The 27,100-nt window shown below is 38.8% G+C and overlaps 1 protein-coding gene across 1 annotated transcript in view; it reads left to right on the plus strand.

Annotated features, from left to right (window-relative positions):
- The window catches only part of pcxb (pyruvate carboxylase b), a 224,896-nt gene that overhangs the window by 100,880 nt on the left and 96,916 nt on the right, over positions 1-27,100 (plus strand). The window contains exon 10 of the mRNA XM_060874658.1: positions 14,343-14,525. Coding sequence (XP_060730641.1) covers positions 14,343-14,525 — 183 coding nt within the window. The remainder of the gene's footprint in view (positions 1-14,342; positions 14,526-27,100) is intronic.

The raw sequence follows: 27,100 nt of genomic DNA on the forward strand, positions 1-27,100 counted from the left end.
CAAAAACTAAAATAGCAAGTAAGCTTCATTTAACTGTGGTTTGTTTGAATGTAAATATTACATTTATATTTACGGTATGTAGCATACACCCTTATACAGAGTGCTTTTAAGTCTCTATAATAAATACATTAACACTGGTTCACTAGGTTACAGACTTAGGACTCCATCAACCTAAGACAGTGTTTGTTGTTTGTTTGTTTTTTTGTTTGTTTTTTTAAATATGCACATAAAACCAACAGGGAAAAAGTGCTAGTTAAAGTGATTCAGGAAGTAGTAGGTCATCTGAAGATACCCAGTGACTCAGATGTTCATGATCATGGGGAAGTTCATTCCACCACCTTGGTGCCAGAACAGAAAAGAGTCTTGTTTTATACCTTCCTCTTACCCTGAGAGATGGTGGGACCAGTCGAGCAGTGCTGGTAGCTCTGAGGGAGTGAGGTGCAGTGTGAGGAGCGATGAGAGCTTTAAGGTTAGAGGGAGCTGGTCCATGTTTGTCTTTGTAGGCAAGCATCAGTGTACTGAGGCTGATGCCTGCAGCTACCGGAAGCCAGTGGAGGGATCGCAGCAGTGGGGTGGTACATGAGAACTTTGTCGTGCAGCTGCATTTTGGATCATTTGCAGAAGACGAATTGTGTTCATAGGTAGACCTGCCAGCAGTGAGGTGCAGTAGTCCAGACTTCAATATTAGCACTCAAAACCTGTTTCAGTGTTTCTCATATGTACATATATAAGCCAAACTCTCTCACCGCCGTGGCCTGGGGTTTGATTCCCAAGGAACCGACCCAGCCACTAAGGGCTATGAGAATCCGCCATAAAACCTCTGCCAAAATCAAATTTGCGAATCAGGTGACGATCTCACGACCCCACAAATGAAGCAACAACAAACACTAAAACAACATCTAAAAAAACCAAACAGAAGATTTTTTTAGACGTTTTTCTCATTACCACAAGTGATTGCACATAGCGTCATGATGACCCTTAGTTTGGGAACTCCTGGACTAGGGTACATAAATATGCACATATACATACATATTCAAGTACACACTTGAGTCCTCTGATGAATTTTCATTAAAAACTCAATGAAAGGACTAATGAATAATCACAGAAATAACTCAGTGAATGAACAAAACTGTTCTTTTTCCACTTTCACTATGCAGCTTTATTTGTCAGTTCCTCAAATGTCACGGCCGTATTTTATTGCAGCGCTATTCCTGTGATGCCTGCAGTGCTATGAGGAAAAAGAAGTGAATTGTGCAGCAGTTTTGGAGCAAAACTATTTTCACAGAAGCTGTCTCCAAAATGCAAATTAGAAAAAAAAAACAAGTATGAGTATGAGCTTGATTGTAGAGGATGCGAAAATGCCACACTTCTAAAAATATATTTAAAATGCACAACATACAGACGGGGTTTTGTTTATCCTCACATGATAGACAGAGTTCATGCTTTATTAGGAAACTAACCTTAGCACTGTTAATGAAGAGTTGGTTGTTGTCACTCATTTGCTTTGTGGCAAGGACAGATTGTTCACGATGTTGGAACTATAACTGTTAAATCTCACTCCAAGGCACACCCCAAGTGTGCGTGTGTCATGTTCCAAATTTAGAGGATTGCTAGTAGGTTGGAAGAGATGGAGAGAAGAGCCTCCACTACACAAACGTTTGTGTCTGTTGCAGATTTTTATATGCATTGCTGATTCTGTCCCTTTTTTTGATAAAACTCTAGTTTTTGATTAAACTGATCTCATACTAAACAACGGTTTATTTATTGTACCTAACAAGACTGTTGTATTTTAAGGGAATTGATGACCATATTTGGTATAGAGGATCCTGACATGTGTGAAATGGCTCTGTTTGATCAAATTATGTTGTATAAAAAGCAAGCAATTTGTCAATTTTTTTTATTCACTTATTCAGGATCTTAGTGTTGGATCAGACTTGTTTGTCCAGCACATCCTAATGATGATCAATAAGATTGAGTCGTTACCTTGAACTCTTTGTCGTGTACTTCTGTCCATTCCTGAACAATGTTTTTAGTGTAGCAGAGCACATTATCCTGCTGAAAGAGGCCACTGCAGTTACTGAATATAGTAGCAATGTCAGGTAGGTATTTTGTGTCAAAGAACCATCCACATGAATACCAGCATCCTAGGTTTCCCTGCAGAACACCGCCCAGAGCATCTGCCAGATTGCCTTCTTACCATAGTGCATCCTGGTGCCATCTCTTCCCCATGTAAGCGGTGTACAGGGACCCAGCTGTCCACATGGTGTAAAAGAAACCATGATTCATCAGACCAGGTCACCTTCTTCTATTGCCCTATAGTCCAGTTCTGATGCTGGTTGTCCTTCCTTGGAGCACTTTTAGTAGCTACTAATAACTTTATACAGGAACACCAAACAAGAGCTGCTGTTCGGAGAAACTCTGACCCACTCATCTAGCCACCACAATTTGGCCATTGTCATAGTCTCTCAGATCCTTATGCTTGTCCATTTTCTGCTTCTAGTCTGTGAGAACTGACTGTTCTCTTGCTACCTAATTTATCCCACCTCTTGAAAAGTGCCACTGTAACAAGATAATATAATGCATTTCACCTGTCAGTGGTATTAAAGTAATGGCTGATCAGTGAATAATGTTAGCTTACAAAAACATCATACATCTAGCTTGATAACTTGCTAATAATACTCTCACTCACTCATTTTCTACCGCTTATCCGAACTACCTCGGGTCACGGGGAGCCTGTGTAATATCTCAGGTGTCATCGGGCATCAAGGCAGGATACACCCTGGACGGCGTGGCAACCCATCGCAGGGCACACACACACACACACACACACACAATCACACACTACGGTCAATTTTCCAGAGATGCCAATCAACCTACCATGCATGTCTTTGGACCGGGGGAGGAAACCGGAGTACCCGGAGGAAACCCCCGAGGCACGGGGAGAACATGCAAACTCCACACACACAAGGTGGAGGCGGGAATCGAACCCCCATCCCTGGAGGTGTGAGGCAAACATGCTAACCACTAAGCCACTGTGCCACCCTGCTAATAATACTGCAACTTGTAATGATAGGTAATTTTATTGTTTTTCTATACATGAACATAAAGGTGTTATTTTATTTCACATACAGTGTACAGTTTCTCACATTTAATAGTAGAAATCTTGCTGTGAAATGAAACCCTGTGCTGTGTTTTTCCGAGAAATAATATAACAGTTTTATGTGTGTTTGTGAAATAAAAAGGCGCCTGCTAACAGCCGGAGTGGTAAAAAGTAAAAACAAAAGTAAAAACCCTAGACTTGACTGGTTTTCGCACTGGGTACATTTGCTGCGTTCTAAATCTGAGTGTGATTGTTCATGGTTTCCCCTTAGCAACATTGGACTGGTTTCAGATTCACTTGATTCTATTGTGATCATCATACATCATTATAAATACGCAAGTAGAGCACAATGTAATTTATTTGTGCTAGTATGCACAGTAAGGCAGCTCATGTCTACAGTTTCCTACATTGATCCCCTGCCCCTTACGGTAAAATTGGGTTTTAGAAACTATTGTTGATGTCATTAGTCACAATTATATCGACCAAAACACGTGCAGATTACTTGACTTCCCGAACAAGCACAGATCCGAGTATGAGTTACGTTCACATTCACGGGAGTCGTGGCATGATTCCAGTGCAACTGGACTCGCACCACCTTCTACACCTACAGGTAGTCTCACGTTTGGTACCACAGTTGTGCTTCCTGGCCCACATGACTAGGTTCACATGAAATAATGGTATTGTGAAAGCCCTCATAGACTTCAGGTCAGAGATCTAAAATTTGACTCAGATTCAGACAAAAATTGATTTATGTGCATCTCTGAGACAATGATATGGGACACTGGCGATGAGGGAAAAGCAGAGAGACAAAAGAAGTGTTCAGATAAATTATATCTCTTGGATAAAATTTTATCTCTTGGGCTGAGAAAAAGGAGGAAATAGAGATGTAAACATAGAGGGGGTGGTGGTGAGGAGTAGGGAGATAGCTGGAGCTGGAGCTTCATCACTCTTGTTTCTCTTGTTCCTGTTCTGAGCGATTCATCATCCTGCCACACTTAGACACAATGATCAGATCTCGCCCTGCTACTTTCACTGCCGCAGCCAACTCAAACCACTGATAGTGTTAATGAAAATAGTAGTGGTGTTTGTACGGGTCAGCAATGATGCAGAAACATCTGTCTACTCATTCAACGTTGCAAAGAGAGAGAAAAGGGGGATGACTTCTGCGTTAATGCCCACTGGTCATCATACATCATTGTGCCAGGCTACATTCTGCTCAGCACACACTGCAATCTGATTACATTCAATAGATGAATTAGCTATCAATGAATTCATCAGTGTCTACACAATAAACAGTATCTATCTTAGCTTAGCTGAAGCGAATTACCTCGTTTTAGGTATTGGTTTACGGTTGAATCATAAATCAGAAAACATTCACATTCATTAGCTCTTGTTTGCTTTAATACTGGGTGACATATTGATCGATTGGTTTATTTTGTTAGTTTATAATTAGCTTTTCAAATACTAACACTTGTCTAGTCTTCTTCTTACCACGAAGGATCACTTTTATTTACCAGTGCATGTATTTTTACCCCCTGACAATTACAAGGCTGCCTATAGAAAATAACACACTGCCAAGATCACAAGCTTTACACGTACAATACGGGTGGAAGGGAGACAGAGATTACAGGGGGTTCACAATGCCAAAATATAGTTTACAATGCTCAGTAAACAGAGAATAAAATTACATATTTTTCCACTTTGTTCCGGTGCAAAAGAATAGCAAGAGTGCAGAGCCGCATACGTAGAACGTAGAGCGATGTTTCTTTTTTATCACAGGTACAATATTACAGAATATATGGAACATATGCAAATATGCAAGATAGCAGTTACATTTTCAAGATTTACAAATATAAAGGCTACCAAGCATGCAAGTGACGCAAAACTTCATTTGAATGAATATATTTTAATGGACATTGTCACAAAACAACTTTTCAGAAATATATACAGTCACATGAAAAAGAAAGTACACCCTCTTGAATTCTACAGGTTTTTTTTATATCAGGACAAAAAAGCAACTTAAACTTGATAACTTGAACTTTTCTACCTTTTTTGATAACTTTTTTTACATTAAATTTTGATATTTATAAATTCCCTAATGAAAATAATACATTTTCCTAAAATTTCCTTGATGATATGAGCTCACAGACACCCATGACTAGCTAGTTTTATTGTGAGTGACAAGCCATCCCTACCACTCAGAAAGCACCATCAGGTTATATAGTAACGTGACGTGACATATAGTGATGTGACATACAGCTAAGTACGGTGACCCATACTCAGAATTCATTCTCTGCATTTAACCCATCCAAAGTGCACACACACAGCATTGAACACACACACACACCGTGAACACACACCCGGAGCAGTGGGCAGCCATTTATGCTGTGGCACCCGGGGAGCAGTTGGGGGGGTTTGGTGCCTTGCTCAAGGGCACCTCAGTCGTGGTATTGCCGGCCCGGGACTCAAACCCACAACCTTAGGGTTAGGAGTCAAAACGCTCTATCCATTAGGCCACAACTTCTCCTGATCAGTTTAGCGCTATTGTGGCTAGACTTATTATTGTTTATTCAGAGTAAAGCTACATTCGCACAATCAGTTTTATCATTGCAGGTCACCAGTCACTAGATGATGGAAGTCATAGTCAAGCAGCGTTCCTGCTACTGGTTGCCATAGTAACAACGTTTAATAGCGCAACTAGCATTCCAAATCAGTTTTCTTGCCAATAAAAGGAGCCAGATTTGGTGTTTCTATGGTTTCTATGGTTTCTATTTGGTGACAAATTCTTCAGTGTATATCTGCATCATATAATAAGAGATGAAGGAGAAGCAGCGTGTGCATTTTGCCACAGATCACATGTGATCTACTGTCTTTACTCACATTTGTTTCTCATCTTTGTTGTGTCGCTGGACACACCCACATCTAGGAAGTCAAACAGCTCCATTGAAAACCAACGAGATGTTGAAAACCTCTGTGAGATGCTGTAGGTGTGACCTTAGTGTAAGAAATGAGTAAGAGTACTAGGAGTACACAGATCACAGATATTTTTTGGTATTTTTGTTTTACCATTCTACATTATTCAGTGCTAAACATTCACAGATGGGAAACAATAGCTGGTGAAAAAGGAGAGCAAACAAAAGTGAGATGTTGTGGGAAAGAGAGAGACAGTATCAGATGTCAACGGGCTGGAATTATATATTTGAAACTGAGTGTTATCCACGACTGCAGACATGCTCTGTGCACTCAACATGCCTCAAAGGGGCTTCAGACAGAAGCAAACTACACCTTTAGGGAGAAAAAGACAGGGAAGGATAGAGTGTTGGAGGCAGAAGGGAAAATGAAAAACAAACAGGAGGACGCATCCGTGTGAAGCCAATAAGCGAGGTCAACAATGAAAAACAGGAAATACAATAGGATGGTCCTGTGTCTTGCACAGGAACTGAGACAGTGAATGGAAGCTGAAAAAAAATAGAAAAATAGAAAATAAAATAGAGAGAATGTGTTGATAAATACCCTAAGCAAAAACAGGCCTGCTGGAAAATAATCAGAAATGACAACAAAAAAGGTCAGGAAAGCCAAACTCATTCAGACTCATAAAGACTCCATTTGAAGCTTCATCATGGTCTTAAGGGAGAGGAAATTGACAGCAAAGGGAAGTGAAAAGAGAGCAAGATGAAAGATGTTTAACATTGTTACACGGTAGCTCCATGAACACCTCAACCCTTGCCTCAATCAGCACAACTAAATACAAAAGACAACCTGAAAGATGTCTAATATTTAACAGCCAAACTACAGAAAGAATAAAAGGCTGCACCAAAGAGAAGCAGAGAAGCAGGGAAGCGCTGACTCAAGGTGTTAAACAGATAATGAGCACAGAGGAGAGAAAGGGCAGATGAGGACAGCAAGAGGCAATCAAGAGGCAGACCAAGAAGTGATGAGGACAAAAACGGTGAGACAAGGTCACTGATTGACACACGAGCCTGGAGCAGAGGTTTCAGGCCTCGTTAAAAATCGTTCTCTTTAACAAATGTCCATTAATTATTTTCCCGGCTCAAAGCGGCGTCAACGATTTGCGTAAAGTGCTAAGTTTCAGTCCTTAATTTATTAAAGTAATGAGACCAACATTAGTAGTATACAGAAAAGACATAGAGAGCAAGCCAAAAGGCTCGAATCATCTAACAGATTACTCCTCCTTTTCTGCAGTAGCTGATGATTTGCGTTCTGTCTTCTGTAGACGCAAGCGATACAAGGGACGGAATCACAAATAGAATGAAAGAAAAATTGGTTGAAAAGTGGTCGAAGAACAAGGAAGCAAGTAATTGAGGTAGGGCAGCAAAAAAAAATTAAAAAATTAATTAAACTATACAAAATAACGTAAGCCTCCAAACAGTCATTAGTGTTAGAGTGAGAAAAATGTCTGAATTTTACAAACTACAAGCATGAAGCCTGGACATGGTATGATTGTATCAGGACATAATTTTTTCACAAGAGAATGGAAAAAACAAGATAAGAGAATGGGTTCAGAAGGATAAGACTGTACCTCTGAGGAACTGCAGAGTACACAGTGAAAAAGAAAGGGATGGGTTAAAAGTTGAGAATGAGGGGAAAGATTAGAACCTCAGCTTAGTGTTAAAATAGTAAACTCCTGAAAACAGAGCTGGGCCTGGCTTCAGCACTCGACTTTCTTATTCTCTCCATCATGTATTTTTCACTCCTGGGAGCCTTGGATGCGTCAGCTCAGCTTGTCAAGTCAGGAATAGACATTACTTTACAGCATAGGAAGAGACACAGAGAATAGTAACTAGAGTGAGAAAGGGAGCGAGCAGTGTAATAGAGATGCTACAGAGCAGCCAGAGAGAGCACACAAGGGGGTGGGGAGTATTGGCGAAGGAGGAAAGAAGGGCCACTATAGGTGTAGTGACCTAGTTTAGAAACAGAGGGAGGATGTGTGTAATGGGAGAGAGAGGGTGAGAGCAGGCAGGCATACGCTGGCAGTTGGCCATGTTGGATAGTCTGGTTTCCATGGAGACAGGATGAGGAGAGCAGTCTAGTTGGATGATTGGTTACTGATACATACTGTTATTCCTGAGCATACACACACACACACACACACACACACACACACACACACACACACACACATACACCTTCTTCCTCATACATTCTAATCGAGTTGCAGAACGATTCGTTTTCATTTAAAGCAAATAGACTTTCTGCTTTACATGAATAATTAAACTTTAGAAGTCTTTATTTCTTTACATTTCAAATGTCTGTTATAACTGAATATTTGTTCAAGAAGTAAGCGGATACACTACATATTTCCTGTCTGCTATCTTTGTCCCTGATTCCCAGTGGTTCTGTGACATATAGCCTGGTGTCAGGCACATTATTAATATTATGTTACAGTGCTGTTGATCACAAATTTGATATATTTACATGCCTAACTCACAGGTTGTTTGAACTGTATGGGTTTGGTCTACAGTTTCACAAACATATATACAAGTAAATAGAATAGAAGCTTTTATTATTGCCACATATACATTACAGCACAGTGAAATTCTTTCTTCGCATATCCCAACTGGGAAGGTTGGGGTCAGATCACAGGGTCAGCCATGATAAAGTGTTTCTGGAGCAGAGAGGAATAAGGGCCTTGATCAAGGGCCCAACAGTGGCAGCTTGGCACTGAACCCTGACCCTCTGATCAACAACCCAAGCATGTAACAAGTATATATGTATATATGAAGTATATATTAGCAAGTACGTGGACACCAAACCCAATTGTGGTTTATTCCTAAACTGTTGCCACGTATTTGCAAGAATAGAATTGTACAGAATGTCATTATATGCTGCAGCATTTCAGTTTCTCTTCACTGGAACTATGAACCATGACACAGAATTTGTCGGGTTGGTGTGAAAGCACAGAGCCCTTACCTCCACACCAATGAACACCTTGGGGCTGACCTGGAACACTGACTGCACCCAGATCTTCTTACTAGCTGAATGAGCACAGCCACACTCCAAAATGTAGTGTAAAACCTTCCTATAAGAATGGAGCTTATCTAGCCCAAACTGGAATGGGATTTTCAACAAGCATATATGGGTGTGATTGGTCATATGTCCACATAGCACTGATCAAACAGAGCATCTTAGAGACCTAGGATCAGTATTTGGGTGTTACAAGAAAAAAAAAAACTGGATTAGATATTGGTGGAAAAGAAAGATTGAATTCAATCTGCTTCTGTAACAAATCAGAAAAAAGATTGGATTAGGAATGACTTTTATTATTTTGTTAAAATGAAATTTAATACAGTATTTCCAGTGGTTCTCTCTCTCTCTCTCTCTCTCTCTCTCTCTCTCTCTCTCTCTCTCTCTCTCTCTCTCTCTCTCACACACACACACACACACACACACACACACACACACACACACACACACACATGTAAGCACACTGTGGGCTGTGACATTTCACGCATTTCAGAGAGGCATTACTTCCTGCACGCTGAACACCTTCAGACAAGTGTCAGTGGACACCTGAGGTGACCGTCTGCATTGCCGTGTAATTTACACTGGCTGTTTTCTACTTGTGTGTGTGTTGTAGTACAGAGGGAGGTCATTAAATCCTTAGTCGTTGACTTTGCCTGACCATTTGTTGGGTTATATTCATGTTTTTCATGTTGCACTGTGAATTTTTCTATATTTGTTACAGTGGGTTAGTGGTCAGTTTGTTGTTTGATGCAATGGTTTACGTATGAAAAACATATGAAATACAGATTCAGATTCTGAAACTGTTGTAAAATGTGTTATCTGCGGTAGCAACAAGACGTTGTCAGGCAATTTAATTGAATTGATCTCGAGAATTTAATTAAACACAATTTCACAATTTAAAATCCCACTGTGGTGAAACGAGAGAAACTCAGCATGGCCAGGGAAAAATTATCACAAGATGCACGTCTTATTCTTAAAAAGGCAAAAAGCTGGGAATCAGTTTTATGACAACTTGTGTGTGAAGAAATAGCAAGTGAAAAGAGATCATAAGACATCATAAGAGTTAGTACAAATATGGACAAACCAGAGCGGTGTAGCTGTAGGTTGTAAATAATTTTGTAGAAATAAAGTTGTACAAAATCATACAAACTTTAAAAATATTTGACTTTAAGTTTTTAATTTGCAGGCTTGAGACTATATTGATTTTAAGATCCACCAGCTCCCTATGTGTTGCCAGATGAGTAGTATTTCTGTGTGTTTTGCTTAATTGAATGAGAGGAATGCAGTAAGCGAGACATGTCTCTTCAAAGGTCTTTACTCCTCCTTTGAACATCATATATGCGAGTGGCCGCTGAGGGAGATTCTCCAAGCAACACAGAGTTCAGTTAAAGTTAAAATTTCTACAGGAACATCTAATTAAACCTGAAGTAACAGAGGCAGTTTATTTTGTAAGGATATTTGAGCCTGAGGGTCTGTGTGTGTACTGGGGAATGGATATAAATTATTTCAATATTAATGTGTGAGATTCATTCACAATATGTAATTATCACTTGAAATTATTAATGAATTCTGATGATTCATGCCTGCTTTTTGTTTTTGTGTTTGACTGATGGAGCTGTGAATGCAATATCACTGTCTTACCACAATTAAGTCAAAAGGTCAAACAATCGTTTTTTCAGCTGTCAGCCTCATTGCAGTCCGGTCTGAAAAAACCCTATACAGTCAAGCTTATCTTTCTATAATTGAAGCATTATGCAATCCTTCTGAGATGCTTGAACTGCAGAGAGCTTCAAGGTCTTTTGGAATAATGCTCTTTAGATCTGTATATGTTCTTTTATGCTCACTTCACAAAGTCCTTCCTAGTCTTTAATGAAGATCAATATGAAGCGACCTAGATCAAGAGAGTGGAAGGCTGTCAGAAGAGCGTCTGTAGGTTTTTGGGATCCTTTGTGCAGGTGAAATTGGTTTTAAATCGACAGGAGGTTGTGGAGAGTGTACCTTCTGTCCACCAGTAGGTTTTAGCCAATAGCTGAAAACAGCAGGAGAGCAGTCGGAGAGAGACAAAGACAGTCAGAGGAGAAAGATCTTTGATAAAAGACACAAAAAGGTCATATGCTGGTGTGATAAAGGAATATTTCAAACCTGATTGCGTGAATGACTAGGCACATTTCAGCAATAAGCAGACAGCAAGGTGAGTGAAGTGTCTGAAAGAGGGTTGTGACACAGAGTGAAAGAATAATGATGAGAAGTCTGCTACACGGGATGGCAAAAGAAGAATGAATATAATTGGACCCATGCTGATTTTGCAAAGAAGGCAACATTCTATCATCATTTTTACTTTCCCATATGGGATTATGAAGACCGGACAAATGATTTGAGGCGTGGATAATCACCTGAAGGATGGCCTGAATAATTGTATCACCATTGATCAATAAGGTCCATTCATCGAGGTTGTAATGAATTTGTCATCGACCAGCGATCAGGCGACCCTACAAGGGTCCATTCTTTTTATTTAGTGAATTGATCTTGAAAATATTACCTTAAATAGGAAAGGTATTGTGAATGGAGTGAAAGAATAGACGCTCTTAAAAAAAGATCTTAATAGTGTCTGTGGGAGACATGTTCTTTTGGTTAGTGGAGAATTAGTTTGAAAAAAAAATTCATACCCTTTCAGACTGACTTTTAGCATAGCAGGGTTGATGCCAGGATTATAAACATGCAAAAACCTTTGATGAACCTGACAGCACTTTTACAAAATCTCTCTATCTCACACAATTTAAAATTTACAAAGTGTGTGTTTTTTTAGCCTTATCATACTAGGGAACACAGCACAAGGTGTGCGATAATGTGTGCTCCACAAACACCAGTGAGAATATATGCATTGTGCATTTTGACATATAACCCTACAAAACACGCTTCCTTGTAGTGGGATTATATATTATTGCTACCACTGCATGCTGTGAAGTCAAACGGTGTTATGCGTGTTGAAATGATGCACAGACTGAATTTATTGTGAAAACTGGTGGTCATATTTACGATTGGAACATACATGAGCACCACAAAGCTGTAATTACGATTGGGAAACTGGAATTTTCTGTGAGCTCAGAGTGTCAGTCAGAAAACATGTGGAATCAACAGTTGCAACGTCTGTAGTTAAGGGGAAAATTTGCTGAAATTGAATGTTTTCTAATCTCAGAAGCCGATGTCGTCGCTGTCCGGCGGAATCCTCGTATCTCCAAAATCATTATTTTTCAGGAAATTAAAAAAACGCTGTACCTTATCTGCAGTGCACAGGGTTTAGTCCGCGTTGCAGTGGATTGTATGGAGCACCAGAACTAACGGGGGTCAAAGTTTTTTTGAGCCCAGTGTTTTGAAGACATTTACCTCAGAAGACGTGTTGATTCGTTGCGACTCTTATTAAGGAGAAATATGCCGCGAATCTCTCCCGCGGAGTGAGGAAGAGGTGGACAGTTGAAGTGTCCAATGGAGTTATGAGATTTGCGCTCAAGCTATTTTCAAGACTTTAGATTGGTTAATAACTTGTAAAAATAACAGACCCACGTGGGGACTGACCAATAGCATCGATTGGTCAATAGCAAATTTGGACATACAAGGTTTCCGCCCGACAGCGACGATGTTTGTTTTATGCACCAAGTTATTGAAATACAAGCAAATGACGATACAATATGTAACAATACATTGTTTAAAAACATAAAAGAAATACACGCCTGACCCGCATTCTTTGTTCTTCATTTTCTGGAACTAAAGTTAAAAATAAGTTAAGCGAAGGTTCACCAACATCTGGCTCTGACCAAAGTGTCGTGAACGTACCTGGGATCGTAATTACCCAGAAGTACTTGAACTCACACAACACAAAGTTCTTAGATGAGCACAGGACAGTCTTATGATTGCCACAGCAGTTCTTGTAGTTCAGCAGTTCTAGAAACTCAAGGAAGTTTGAGTCCTTTCTGTGAACCTTTATGGACATGCAGATCTTTATGGTACCCGCTGGTGTATGATAGCAAACACTAATGCCAGGTATGCTTCAGATATCACACTAATTGCCTGCACTAAATCATAAAGGGTTTTTGCCGTCTTTCTGAAATATTACTGCACTACAGATTTGAACATGCTTTTATAGTTTCTCTTTCATGTGGGTTTTTCAGAAAGAAAATACCTATAACACATATTAACATAGCCTGCTGACTGGCATTCTGATTGGCTAGATAAATAATAAAGAGTAATAAAGAGCTATTGCTGACTGTATGAAAATCCTTTACTTGCAATAACATCCACTAGAAACAGTCATGTTTTTCAACATGTTGCATAGAAATTAGTCAATCAACATGTTGATACATCTCCAACTTCCTCCTTGCCAAGTCAGTTAGGCATTTGGAAGCTGCCGCTGCTCACGAACAGACGTTGCTGCTTTTGTTTTCCGTTCTGGAAATGTCTTGCAGAGTAGCTCAAGGTATAAATATCTGCTCTAAAACATTAGATCACAAATGTTCATACTTCTGACCATCAAGCACAAATTACAAGGTCGAATTTTGCAGACGCACATATCTGTAATAGTACTGACTCACAGATATTAAACAGTGAGGGTATTTTTTTAGATAGATTTTTAGATTAAGTGATAGATAGATAGATAGACAGACAGACAGACAGACAGACAGACAGACAGACAGACAGACAGACAGACAGACAGACAGACAGATAGATAGATAGATAGATAGATAGATAGATAGATAGATAGATAGATAGATAGATAGATAGATAGATAGATTGTATGAGGAAGAAACCTCGAGAGGAACCAGGCTCAGAAGGGAACCCATCCTCATTTGGGTGACACTGGACAGTAAATTATGGTGATTCTGGATAGATAGATAGATAGATAGATAGATAGATAGATAGATAGATAGATAGATAGCAAAAGAAAAGTGTTTCCAAAGTAAGAAATATTTGAGAGTCGTAAACAAAGATATGCAGCAAAGTAGATATGATAAGCAAAGTGTCCATAATAAAGCTACGTTCACGCTGCTGCAAGTCACCAGTCAGTATAGTCTGAAGTCACTCGTGGTATACATTGGTATGCATCCATATGCAGAATTGATATGCACATAAATAAATGTATAATGCATACACAAGTCTACATCTAACCCACAGACCTTAATGCTACTTCTTAAGATGCTGAAACTTTAAAATGTTGCTGAGATCACTAACTTTAGCTTTTATCTATAAAAAAAAATGTTTGCAGGTGTTCAGGAGTGCAGAAGGAATGGGTATTCGCCTAGACAGCGCATCTGCGTTCCAGGGTGCAGTTATATCACCACACTATGACTCTCTATTGGTCAAAGTCATCTCAAGTGGGAAGGATCTGCCAACTGCAGGGAGTAAGATGCTCCGGGCTCTGGCAGAGTTCCGCATCCGTGGAGTGAAGGTAAGCTACACCTGAACAGCCATCTGGTTTTCTGTGCTGCCTTAAAAGCATGTCGGTGTAAAAGACTTTGCTTTTGAATTGTAAATAGCATGCAGTACATAATCGGTACAGACACTGATGTGTCCCGAATATAATGCCATGTGCAGAAGTATTACAAATGTTGAAATGTCACTGGACCTGAATTGTTGTCATGCGGCCAGTAACCAGCAATTGTTGCTTGTTGTCGTGTCTTGTTTTACAGCTATTTTCATGCAGAGAAAACAAAAGCCTCTGTAATATAAAAACACTGTTGCCGGATTATGGAAACAATTTCATCCTTTCAATGTTAATCACCTCATTTGTCAGTATCCATTGTAATCAACAGAGCGGACTATGTAAGGTACAAGATGTCACATACAAAGTGAAATCAGTTTCCTGTTGTAGTCTACTTATGGAAGGACTTTAATCACAGACCGTGAGCTCCCTTTAATTAAACAATATCAGCGCCTCCACTTGTCCTCTAGCTGCTGTAGTGTGTTATCACCACTCACATTCTCCTGGATGCTCATTAAGTTAGTTCTATGAAGATGTCTGTACATGAAAATCGTAGATCTGAAGATCAGTTATGCTGAAATAAGGTTACACGGATACAAAACAGTGGAAAGAAGGATGCTGAAAGACAGTAACTACAAGTGACATGAGGTGTTAGTGCCCATAGCAACTGTCTCCAATAGACAAATCATGCTAAAGGGTTCCTTTTGTGTGTGTGTGTGTGTGTGTGTGTGTGTGTGTGTGTGTGTGTGTGTGTGTTTGCACGTACATATTTAGTCCTGCCCTAATAAACATAAACAAACGAAGGTTCTTCACAATGACATCCACACAATCATCTGACATTCACAACAAATCAGGCAATTAAGGAGTTTAAGGTTAGACTTAATTATAGATACAGCATTAATTATCTACAGTAATAAGAATTTCAATTGAATGTTTCCTTAACGATAAAAATAATTATATTGTGTAAGTGGCCAGGTGGGTGCTTGTGCAATGCAGTTCTTAAATAATTATCTAGTTACAGAATTCTTATCGTTTTTTTTTGCAAATGTAATGTCAACTGAAATTAAACTCGGGTAAATTACAGAACATCACCTTTAATTTGGTTTATTTAAAGTTATTTTGCACAAACGGTGACTGTGTATTAAGTAAAATAAAGTAAACATTAGAAATGATTTCAAATTTCAAGTTTAGATAGATAGATAGATAGATAGATAGATAGATAGATAGATAGATAGATAGATAGATAGATAGATTGATTGATTGATTGATTGATTGATTGATTGATTGATTTTTTGGCCCTAACAATCCTTAGTTGCTTTAGTGGTATGACTGGAGTTATTGGATTGGGTTAAATATAAAACAATATCATCTGAGGATGAAGATGGGCACTTAAGGCTTCTACTTAAGGCTACCTCTACTATGTTCATCAAATGAATTAATAATGGATCTTTATTAGCTTGGGATATGGGTTTACAAATAATGATAATAAAAATAAAAATAATAAGAAGAAGAAGAAGAAGAAACTTTATTTTGGTTGCTAATGCTAATATTTAATATTTATCTCCACCAATTCTATTGAACCACTTAACCAAGAAGCACCTGAACTTCATATGTGCACAAGACACTTAAAGGATCATCTTAGTTTATAAAACTGTGACATGAATAACTGTTCAGGTTCATTGTGCCCGTGCTCACCAGGGGACTTGAAATGTCTTTTCTCCCTGACTGGAATTAATAGAGGAATTATTTTTAGTCTTTGGAGTAGCACCATCGATCTGCTCTGGCTAGCCTGATGACAAGGGTGACCTCTGAACACCCTGAAGGCTCCAGCATGTCTCTGATGTTCTTAATAGATGACATCCTCCTTCATGGCAACCACCATGTCCATAATATGATTGGATTTCAGTTGTGCAGCTAAAGCTTTCAAGAGTAGTATCAAGAGCGATTCTTGTATGAGTCATACAGTAGGCACACCATCATCTTCTTGGTGGCACACATCAGTCTAAGCCCTTTTACACTGGCAGTCAGAAACAGAGCATGGTTTGCATGAAATATTAGTCATTTGAAAGCTCTCATAAGGACCAGGAAGAACCACACCTGAGACTATCTGTAGGAGGCTTGAGTTCAGTTGCACTAGAACTGTGCTGCAATTCCCATGAATGTGGAAGCAACTCGTACTCGGGTCTGCACTTGTTCAGGAAGTAAAGAAACCTGTGCATGTGTTTTAGCCAATGAGGACACCGTTAGTTTTCAAAACACAGGAGAACGTCGAGGCAGGAGAACGTTAAGGAGCGACTAGTTAGACACATTAGACAGATCTTAATAATGAAAATAAATAAATGGGTGCAATAACTGTGCAAAATAATACATAGGTATCATGTCACATTATTTAATATGTATTCTTTAAATACACTTGTGTCGATAAGCTGAAATCCTTAATTATGAAACTGAGAGCGTGTAGCACAGTATGAAGACTCCCTATAGCATAATGATGGATGAGGGACACAATCTTTAGAGCAGAGTTTTTGGAGGTTTTTCAAATGTTCAGCTCATATATAAAAATAATCTTGTTTAACTCAAAACTAGCTGAATGGCATTGGAATATGATGTTAAACTCACAGCTCCAAAAGCACTATACAGTGCTGGTCCCAACGGATTTCATTCTGCCACAGAGCAAGAATATTATTCACATTTTATTTAGCTTCATTGAACAACAAAAATAACTACAGGAAATATTTCTTTGGGAATGGGTAGGAGTGGGATTTAAAAACTCAGTCTCACTTGAAATCACAGTGTTAATGATCCATTATAGCAAAAGCAAAAGTATTTTCTTAGCATAGTCTCATGCAAACTGTAGGTATAATCTAGAGTGAATTTATTTCCACTGCTCTGACTAGTCGACGCCACCAAATCGGAGACTAATGAATGTATTAATTCACTGCAGTTCAATTCAGTTTTATTTCTACAGTGCTTTTAACAATTAACCTTGACTCAAAGCAGCTTTACAAAAGCATATAAACAGAATAAAAATTGTAAAATGTAAATGTAAAAAATTAAATGACTATTTATTTCTTACATTTATCATTAATGAGCATGTTTGAGACAGTGGCAAGGAAATACTCCCTGAGATGATATGAGGAAGAAACCTTGAGAGAAACCAGGCACAGAAGGGAACATGTACATAATGACCTACAACAGTTTATTAGTCCGGTTTATTAGTCCATGTCACTAGTCCATGCTCTACTAGACACATAATGAAAAAGAAATTTCTGATATTGGATAGATAGATAGATAAATAGATAGATAGATAGATAGATAGATAGATAGATAGATAGATAGATAGATAGATAGATAGATAGATAGATAGATAGAGAGACGGATGGACAGAAGGACAAAAAGTTTAGGTTTTTAGCAGAGGTGGGTAGTAAAGAATTACATTCATTCGTTACATTTACTTGAGTACATTTTTTGGGTAACTTGTTCTTTTTGAGTATAATTAAAGATACGTACTTTTACTCTTACTCAAGTAGATTTTTAGTGGAAAAACTTTACTTTTACTGTACTTCGCTACAATCGGTGGCGTTCCTCCGTTACGCAAATGGTAATAAATATGAGATTTACGTTGGAGATGCTGCTTCGCGAGAGTATGCTACGCATCTCCCGTTGAAGTTTAGAAGATGATGGCTGAAGCAGAGGAAGACGTTTGCGCTTTATCAAAGGCAGATCACCCGTGGCCTCAAATTCATTCTATATTTTCACTCCAAGATGTAAAAAATAATAGCTTTACAATGAGATGCATTCTGTGTGCACCAAAACAAACAGACATCGCAGCTTACAAGAATTCCAGCTCTAACCTAAAAAAACACGTAGCGGTAAGTGTCAAAATTATGCCTATTTGATGGTAATTTGGTAACTATGGGCACTTTGACCTTAAAGTAATACTACATTTCACACACTGTCTGAATGTTTTCCCTCATATACGCTCTCGTACAATCCTGTGAACCCTACAAACAACACGTTCATGAACAAACGTTCATTATAAGAGTCTGCATTTTCATATCCATGTTCCACAAAATAAATTGAATTGCATGCTGTAAGATGTTTTTTTTTTTTCACTAAAGTGTAGAACATATACAAAATAAAAAAGGGATTATATTTTGTTTTATCCCTACCTAAATAATACATGTACTTATTTTTAAAATGTAACCAATGTAAGAATAAATTAGAGGAGTGTTAGAAAATCAGGGTTTTTGCTTCATATCAATCAGATGAGAAGTAACTAGTAACTAACTACTTGAGTAGTTTTTTCATCGGATACTTTTCTACTCTTACTCAAGTAACTATTAAGATTGTTACTTTTACTCTTACTTGAGTAAATATTTCCATAAGTACTTGTACTTTTACTTGTGTACAGATTTTGGATACTCTACCCACCTCTGGTTTTTAGTTCCCAGAAAATCTTAAGCCTTCTGGCCTTATGTAAATGTGTAGAAGGCCATAAAGGTTCCCTGCTACTTCCTTGGCATGGCAAAGTCTTGCTTCCAGCAAAAAAGTCATTACAAGTTTGGACATTGGTCGTTAAATCTGTGGGGTATGGAAAGAGACAACCAAGATTGGGACAGTGGCACATCACTCAGTTCCCTTGCCCCTGGAGGTGACCAAGTACATCTGTGCCTGCTGATGTGTCTCCAGCTGTGCCTTACTGACTCCACTGTACACCTGTATGTGTTCGATCTGTCCTGACCAGTGATTCTGAACCAAATGAGCAGGTACTGAATCAGAGCACAAAAGTAAGCCATTATATTTGGCCTGGTCATGTGGAAAGCAGCAAGATGATATCTGAAGTGATTAATTACAGTCATATGCACACTTTGCTAATTAGCTGTGCCTGAGTGTGTGAGTAGACAGACAGACACATGTTGGGCTTAGTACTTGAACATCTGTGAGTGAGTTCCTGAATATTTCAGTATATATGCAGCATCTATTGCTTTCTCACATATAAACTGCTTGCGGAGGAGTGGAAGGGACTTTGAAGCTGTAATCAGGATTATGCATTGGAACTGATGTGACCGGCTTTCTAAGAAGCGGTAGAACACAGAGGAACAAGGGAGGGAAAATGAGCCAAGGTGAGAGTGAGAGAAAAAGAGCGAGAGGCACCAGGGATAAGTGAGATGATGGATAAACATGAGGGGACCTCTGAAAAAAAAGGATAGATCAGAAGAAATGGATCAGGTTCCCCTTGTGCGTTTGTATCCTAATAAAAGGGTGAAAACCTTGTGTATGATGTGAAAATAGGAACAGGATTACAGGATTTTTTTTTACAGGATTAAAAAAAAAATCATTCCACTTTGCAACGTCATACACATGGAAATGCATGTCTAAGTCTTCCTTGCACTTCCTTGCGTGAACATAATCCTGCTCTTCAGTGGCTCTTCTTCATGTAGCTATTTCAGATATCAGAAGGCACCTTGGAACGTGATAAGTGTGTGAGCAAGATAGAGCAATACAGATGACCTTAGTGTAATCGTTGGAAATCTGATCAAAAGTCCAGTCAACACACATATAAAGGCACACAGCTGCTCTCCTTTCAGGCTAGCAGGATAATAAAGTGTTCTTTTTTACACTACATGTCAGAACATTGCTGTGGGCATTTCATTGCATTCAGAGCGTTAGTGAGGTCAGGCGCCGATGTTGGCCGATTAGGTCCGTCTTGCCAAGAGCACTCCACTTCCTACCCCAGCATGTTTCATGAGCTACATTCATGCGGCTCCACTCAACAAAACATTTCTGTAAAGATCTTGCTCTGTTGACACACCGAAAAAGAATACTACTCTCTCAAAATCACGACACGCAAAGAAAGACCAGTCTAAAATCCCATACCATTAGAATTTAAAGGGAATTATATTTCATATGTATATGAATTGCAGCAAGATGGGGATGTGACTTGATTTGGCTTGATTTAATAGCAGTGAACTTGTAAGAAGAAGTAGTGCTGACTGGTGTACATATGCTCTCAAATCTTCCTTCTATCCTTCTCAATAGGAGAAAACAAGAGAAAGAAAAGTTTAACATTTGTCATCTACTTTAGCTCATTTGTTATTATTTGCCTTGTGGCTATTTTTTTTTTTTTTGGTGGACCAAAAGACAGTAGCACCACCAATAGTTGTAAGAATAAAGTATAACAGAATCCTTGTAAGATTTTAAGATGGGAACTGTTTTTTTTTCTAGCCCAGACAATAGGGATACACAACTTCTCTGTTGAGTGATTAGTCATAGGTAAATATTCTGTACATTAGGTCTTCATTCAAGCTCGTTATTTTAATCCCACATCTACTGTACAGGGAGTGCAGAATTATTAGGCAAATGAGTATTTTGACCACATCATCCTCTTTATGCATGTTGTCTTACTCCAAGCTGTATAGGCTCGAAAGCCTACAACCAATTAAGCATATTAGGTGATGTGCATCTCTGTAATGAGAAGGGGTGTGGTCTAATGACATCTACACCCTATATCAGGTGTGCATAATTATTAGGCAACTTCCTTTCCTTTGGCAAAATGGGTCAAAAGAAGGACTTGACAGGCTCCGAAAAGTCAAAAATAGTGAGATATCTTGCAGAGGGATGCAGCACTCTTAAAATTGCCAAGCTTCTGAAGCGTGATCATCGAACAATCAAGCGTTTCATTCAAAATAGTCAACAGGGTCGCAAGAAGCGTGTGGAAAAACCAAGGCGCAAAATAACTGCCCATGAACTGAGAAAAGTCAAGCGTGCAGCTGCCAAGATGCCACTTGCCACCAGTTTTGCCATATTTCAGAGCTGCAACATCACTGGAGTGCCCAAAAGCACAAGGTGTGCAATACTCAGAGACATGGCCAAGGTAAGAAAGGCTGAAAAACGACCACCACTGAACAAGACACACAAGCTGAAACGTCAAGACTGGGCCAAGAAATATCTGAAGACTGATTTTTCTAAGGTTTTATGGACTGATGAAATGAGAGTGAGTCTTGATGGGCCAGATGGATGGGCTCGTGGCTGGATCGGTAAAGGGCAGAGAGCTCCAGTCCGACTGAGACGCCAGCAAGGTGGAGGTGGAGTACTGGTTTGGGCTGGTATCATCAAAGATGAGCTTGTGGGGCCTTTTCGGGTTGAGGATGGGGTCAAGCTCAACTCCCAGTCCTACTGCCAGTTTCTGGAAGACACCTTCTTCAAGCAGTGGTACAGGAAGAAGTCTGCATCCTTCAAGAAAAACATGATTTTCATGCAGGACAATGCTCCATCACACGCGTCCAAGTACTCCACAGCGTGGCTGGCAAGAAAGGGTCTAAAAGAAGAAAAACTAATGACATGGCCTCCTTGTTCACCTGATCTGAACCCCATAGAGAACCTGTGGTCCATCATCAAATGTGAGATTTACAAGGAGGGAAAACAGTACACCTCTCTGAAGAGTGTCTGGGAGGCTGTGGTTGCTGCTGCACGCAATGTTGACGGTGAACAGATCAAAACACTGACAGAATCCATGGATGGCAGGCTTTTGAGTGTCCTTGCAAAGAAAGGTGGCTATATTGGTCACTGATTTGTTTTTGTTTTGTTTTTGAATGTCAGAAATGTATATTAGTGAATGTTGAGATGTAATATTGGTTTCACTGGTGAAAATAAATAATTGAAATGGGTATATATTTGTTTTTTGTTAAGTTGCCTAATAATTATGCACAGTAATAGTCACCTGCACACACAGATATCCTCCTAAAATAGCTAAAACTACAAACAAACTAAAAACTACTTCCAAAAATATTCAGCTTTGCTATTAATGAGTTTTTTGGGTTCATTGAGAACATGGTTGTTGTTCAATAATAAAATTAATCCTCAAAAATACAACTTCCCTAATAATTCTGCACTCCCTGTATAACACATGATCGTACTTTCTCAGTCACTTTTGTTCTTTAAAAGAGAGATTAGTAGTAAACAGACTTGAAGTAAGAATACGTTATTGTACCAGAGTATGAATTATATGCATAGACAAATGATGGAATGAAAAGTTTCATGCTTCTTAGTCTGAGTAACACCAAGTGTAAGTGTTTACCATGCCTGCTGTTCAAGGGAAACACAGCATGAGCCCAGCAGGATGTGAAATATGAAAATGAAGCTGTTTCCTGTATTAGAAGGGTCCATTTTAATAGTTTCATTGTTATGCTATATACATTTTAAGATTTTTTGAAATCCTCCCATCCAGTATAATGACCAGGCTCAATCACAGTCTTGATGATTAATATAACTTTTTTTTTGTCTTTTTTTGTTGTTGTTGTCCTGGTGTTTGCAAAATATCAGATTTTGTAGAACAGGGATAATGTTTTATTAAATAGCCTTCTCTTTTACTCCCAGAGGGGAAAAAACTTTATTTATTTATTTATTTCCAATGTCTTGGTCTGGGAATTACAGAGGCTGTTTGCTGCCACACATAAAAGAAACAAAAAAATCTATATCTTGTTATAATGAGAAAGATATCATAATATTATATGAAATGACACATTATTATGTGAGAGAATTGAGATATAATAAGATAAATATTGATATTATGTGAGAATGGCACAAAAATGAGTGCAGAGAAAGATGCAATTGCAGCAAAAAGTCATTCCAATTAGAGCTAGAGGAACAATTCAAAACGTTAAGCCAGATCAAACTCAGCAACAGGCTTCGTTCAGGAGATCCACAAACAGAACGCACTGAGCAAAGACAGAATACAAAACCAGGCAGCTAGCAAGCATCAGGTAAATGGGATCGCAATACACAGAACCTTACGGCTTAGTAAAGGTCAGATGCACAGAAGTGTTTACTTCATAGAGTTTGTGAGCGTGAGAGTCTCTTTTAAGCTTCGGGTAAATGTGTTTGTGTGTATGTGTTTTGTGGGTTTTGAGAGAGAGATAGAGAGAAAGAAACAGTATGAGAGAGTGGGAGAGTGTGATTGTGGACAGGTAGATGTAGTGGCAATGGGTTCTCAAGTGTTTAGTGGGTTAGCGGCAGTCTGGGGGGTTTAGTCTGGTGTGATGTTTGTAGGCCGTGGTGTGTTATCATATCATGGCTATTACCAGAAAAAACTTTTGTTATTTTGCCAAATATCACGTTGCTAGGAGGGAATATATGTAATTCATAAAATTAGGACCTGGGTTCCTGTAACTCTGCAACTCCATGAGGACCTAAAGGTTTTAACCAAAGCCATACAAAATTTTGCATAACATATCCAGCCAACTCTCGGAATGGATTTAACATCTTTTATGGATGGAGATGGAGTGCAGGTAGGTTTGGTTTTGGCAGATTAGATCAGCTATACTGCTGCTGCTGCTGCTGCTGAGCACGTACAAAAACCTGCTCAGACGTGGAGATAAGAGATCCATGCTGCGGCTGTGAAGGTTACAGTAGCAGATATATATGGTGGTCCTGGGGAGGAAAAAGGTAGAATTAGATAGAATTAGGCCACCATGTTAGTCAGGATAATAAAGGGTTACTCTTATAACAAATGTAATTTTGCATAAGATATTTCCTGTAATAACGTGACATTTTGTCTCAGTAACATGACATTATGTCTGAGTGACATATATGAGTTACAGATTTTCAAGTAATAATGTGATGCGTTTCTTGTACTGATGATATTGTACTCAATATAATGAGATATTTTGACTGGATATTTTGATTGGTTTCTCATACTTCACACATAACAGCACAGAGTTTGCATTGAATATTTCTATTATTTTTAAATTAAATTTTAGTTTTGTCACTATTTAGAATTTGTTTTCAAAACTCTCCAGACACCAGTGTTAATCTTCTGAACTTTTCAATCCTGCAAATTGTTACAAAAGTCCGTGTAAGATTTAACAATGATCTTGACAAAAAATATTACGACGTATTTCATTTTCATACGAACCGTCAAACTGCACGGCTGAATTTGAGCATGATTGGGAGAACAAGGCTGAACCTGATCCCTGCAAACCCCCCAAATCATTATTCCACAGCTGGCTTTAGGAATTGTGCCAAGTGATAATCTCCAGGCATCCACCAAACTAAGACTTTTCTGTCAGTCTGGATGATACATTACTTAAGAGAATGAGCTTTATAGCACTTTAGACAAGCCTTGGCACTGAGCAAGATGATTTCTGTGTGCTATTTAACAGCTGCGTCAGGAAAACACACAATGGATTAGGAGGGGTATCCGGACAACTTTGGATATGTAGTGTATTATTTATTTATTTTTGAATACTTCTGAGTTGTCAGGAATTAATGTAAATGCTGATGTTGAACCATTAGTTTACTATTAGTTTTCATTCATGGTTTATACATTTTTACTAGGGTTAAAAGATTGATCAAAAGATGCTGAGAGACTTGCTATAACAACTAATATAACAACTAATATTAATTCTATAGTAACCCATTCACATTGATTTGCATTGTAGATTAATTGTATTGTGGTTATGGGGATGTGGTAGCCTAGTGGTTAAGGTGTCGGCCTACCGATTGGAAGGTTACGAGTTTAAATCCCAGGACCACCAAGCTGCCACTTCTGAGCCCCTGAGCAAGGACCCCATCATCGCTGTGTATTAAAAATATATGAGATAAAATGTAAGTCTCTCTGGATAAGGGTGTCTGCAAAATGCTGTAAATGTATTATTAATAGCTCATGAAACAGAAGACACAGAATTTGTAGTAATTTTTAATTATTTCCATTTTTACCTAGTCTACAAGGGAAAAAGTTCCAATAAATACCCAAATAATATATATTTCTTTTTACAAATATGTGTATATTGTTGAGTGAACTGTCGGTTGACTGCCAGATCACTAGATGGTGGGCTAACAGGTCTCTTTGTGTTTCATGTGTTGCCACCTGTGACTTGAGAGTGTTGTGAGACATTGTACAGTATGCTGAAGTGCTGAACTGTTAGAGGGTACTCTCTGTTGTTGTAGGCTAGTTTGGTGGATGGTTTAGGTTTATGTTAGTCATGTGTAGGTATGTTTAGGATAACCATGCCATATCTAGCCTAATGAGTTCAGTGTTCAAGTTATTATGATAGTCATAGTCATGTTATGTTAGCCATGTGAGCTGCATGTTTGTCAAACATGTGGGCACCAGGTTCATGTTGTCTTACAGTATGTCTATTATGTTTATGTCATGTTTCATGTTTGTGTTTAGCCAGGAATTATGTTAGCCAAGATTGTCTAGCTTAGTTATTGTGTCAAGTAGTCATGGTCATGTAGCTAGATAATCTATGGCTGCTTTGTAATAAAAGAAACCGTGTATGTTGGAATCTTGCGTTGGGGTTTGGTACTTTCTCTGTGCCATTGGTGGCGTTTACCCGCCGTTGCACATTACATATATCTCTAGAGTAAACTGCAATATCAAGCCTTTTTCTGCTCTCTGTAATGCCCCAAGTGATGTTCATAAGCATCTAATAATTGAAGCCCTTACGATCAACCACTACAATTCTGTGTAAGGTTATCCCAACTCATGCTGAAATCATACAGTGTCTCGATTCACTGTATCTTAGATTTGCACTACTAAAATCATTTATTTGTTTATACTGATTGAAAAAGTTTCATAAGTCACTTTCTAGCAGAATGGTACACCAATGTACTGGTAAAAAATGTTAATACAATATATGGTTGTTGATATGGTGAAGGTTTCTGTTAGGAAATGTTTATTTAATGTTTATGGAAGAAATCACTGGTGTCAGCACTTTGTAACTGTCAGTAAGTTTTCTGACAAAGGAAACTTTTTCAGAACAGAGAAGTTAGGAGCTAGTGTGAATCCTGACACCGCCACAGCCATCTGCGAGAGGAAAATTGGCCGTGCTGTCTGGGTAGGAGAGATGGCACATTCTCACAGCGACACTGGCCAATTGCGGGTGTCTATGAACTCATGCATGCAGAAGAGGGCAGATATTGCACTTTCCTCTGAGTGTGTTACAATTCCCGGTTCAAAAAATACAGTTGGCTGGCTTGACATGCCACAGAGGACACACATGCTAGCACCACCCTCCCCAGTTGGCAGATGTCGTGTGATAGCGGTAGAGCTGGCTAGTGTAGAAAATGCGGAACCAACCATGAAGGTGTGGTTAGCATGTAATTAGAACCTTATTCAGCCCTGCACACATGCCTTAAAGACAGAAAACAATGAACAGATTGTAGGATTAATATGTGTGCTTTTATTATTTTTTTTTATGTGCACAAGTGTCCACAATAAAAACATGTCAAGTACAGCTTTGTCTCTTTCTAACATGAGTGCATGTTATGTATGCAGCTGATGTCTCTGACTGCCAGAAATGATTCTTTTCTATGGTCAGCTAATATTGTCTTCTATATAGTGTTACTGCTGTTTCTTTAAACCATTTAGAAATCATAGCTCACCTAGATTAGGCTCACTCCTCTGTAGTTAGAGAGCGCTCGGCAGCCATGTTTATGTGATGGAGTTCATTCAGTGGTTAACATTCTGCAAGACTCATTTGGGAGCCTCTGTAAATCCATAGCTTTCCATTTTTCATCATTGCTTCCTGGACCTC

This window comes from Tachysurus vachellii, chromosome 7 (assembly GCF_030014155.1).
Source record: "Tachysurus vachellii isolate PV-2020 chromosome 7, HZAU_Pvac_v1, whole genome shotgun sequence".
Taxonomy (NCBI): domain Eukaryota; kingdom Metazoa; phylum Chordata; class Actinopteri; order Siluriformes; family Bagridae; genus Tachysurus; species Tachysurus vachellii.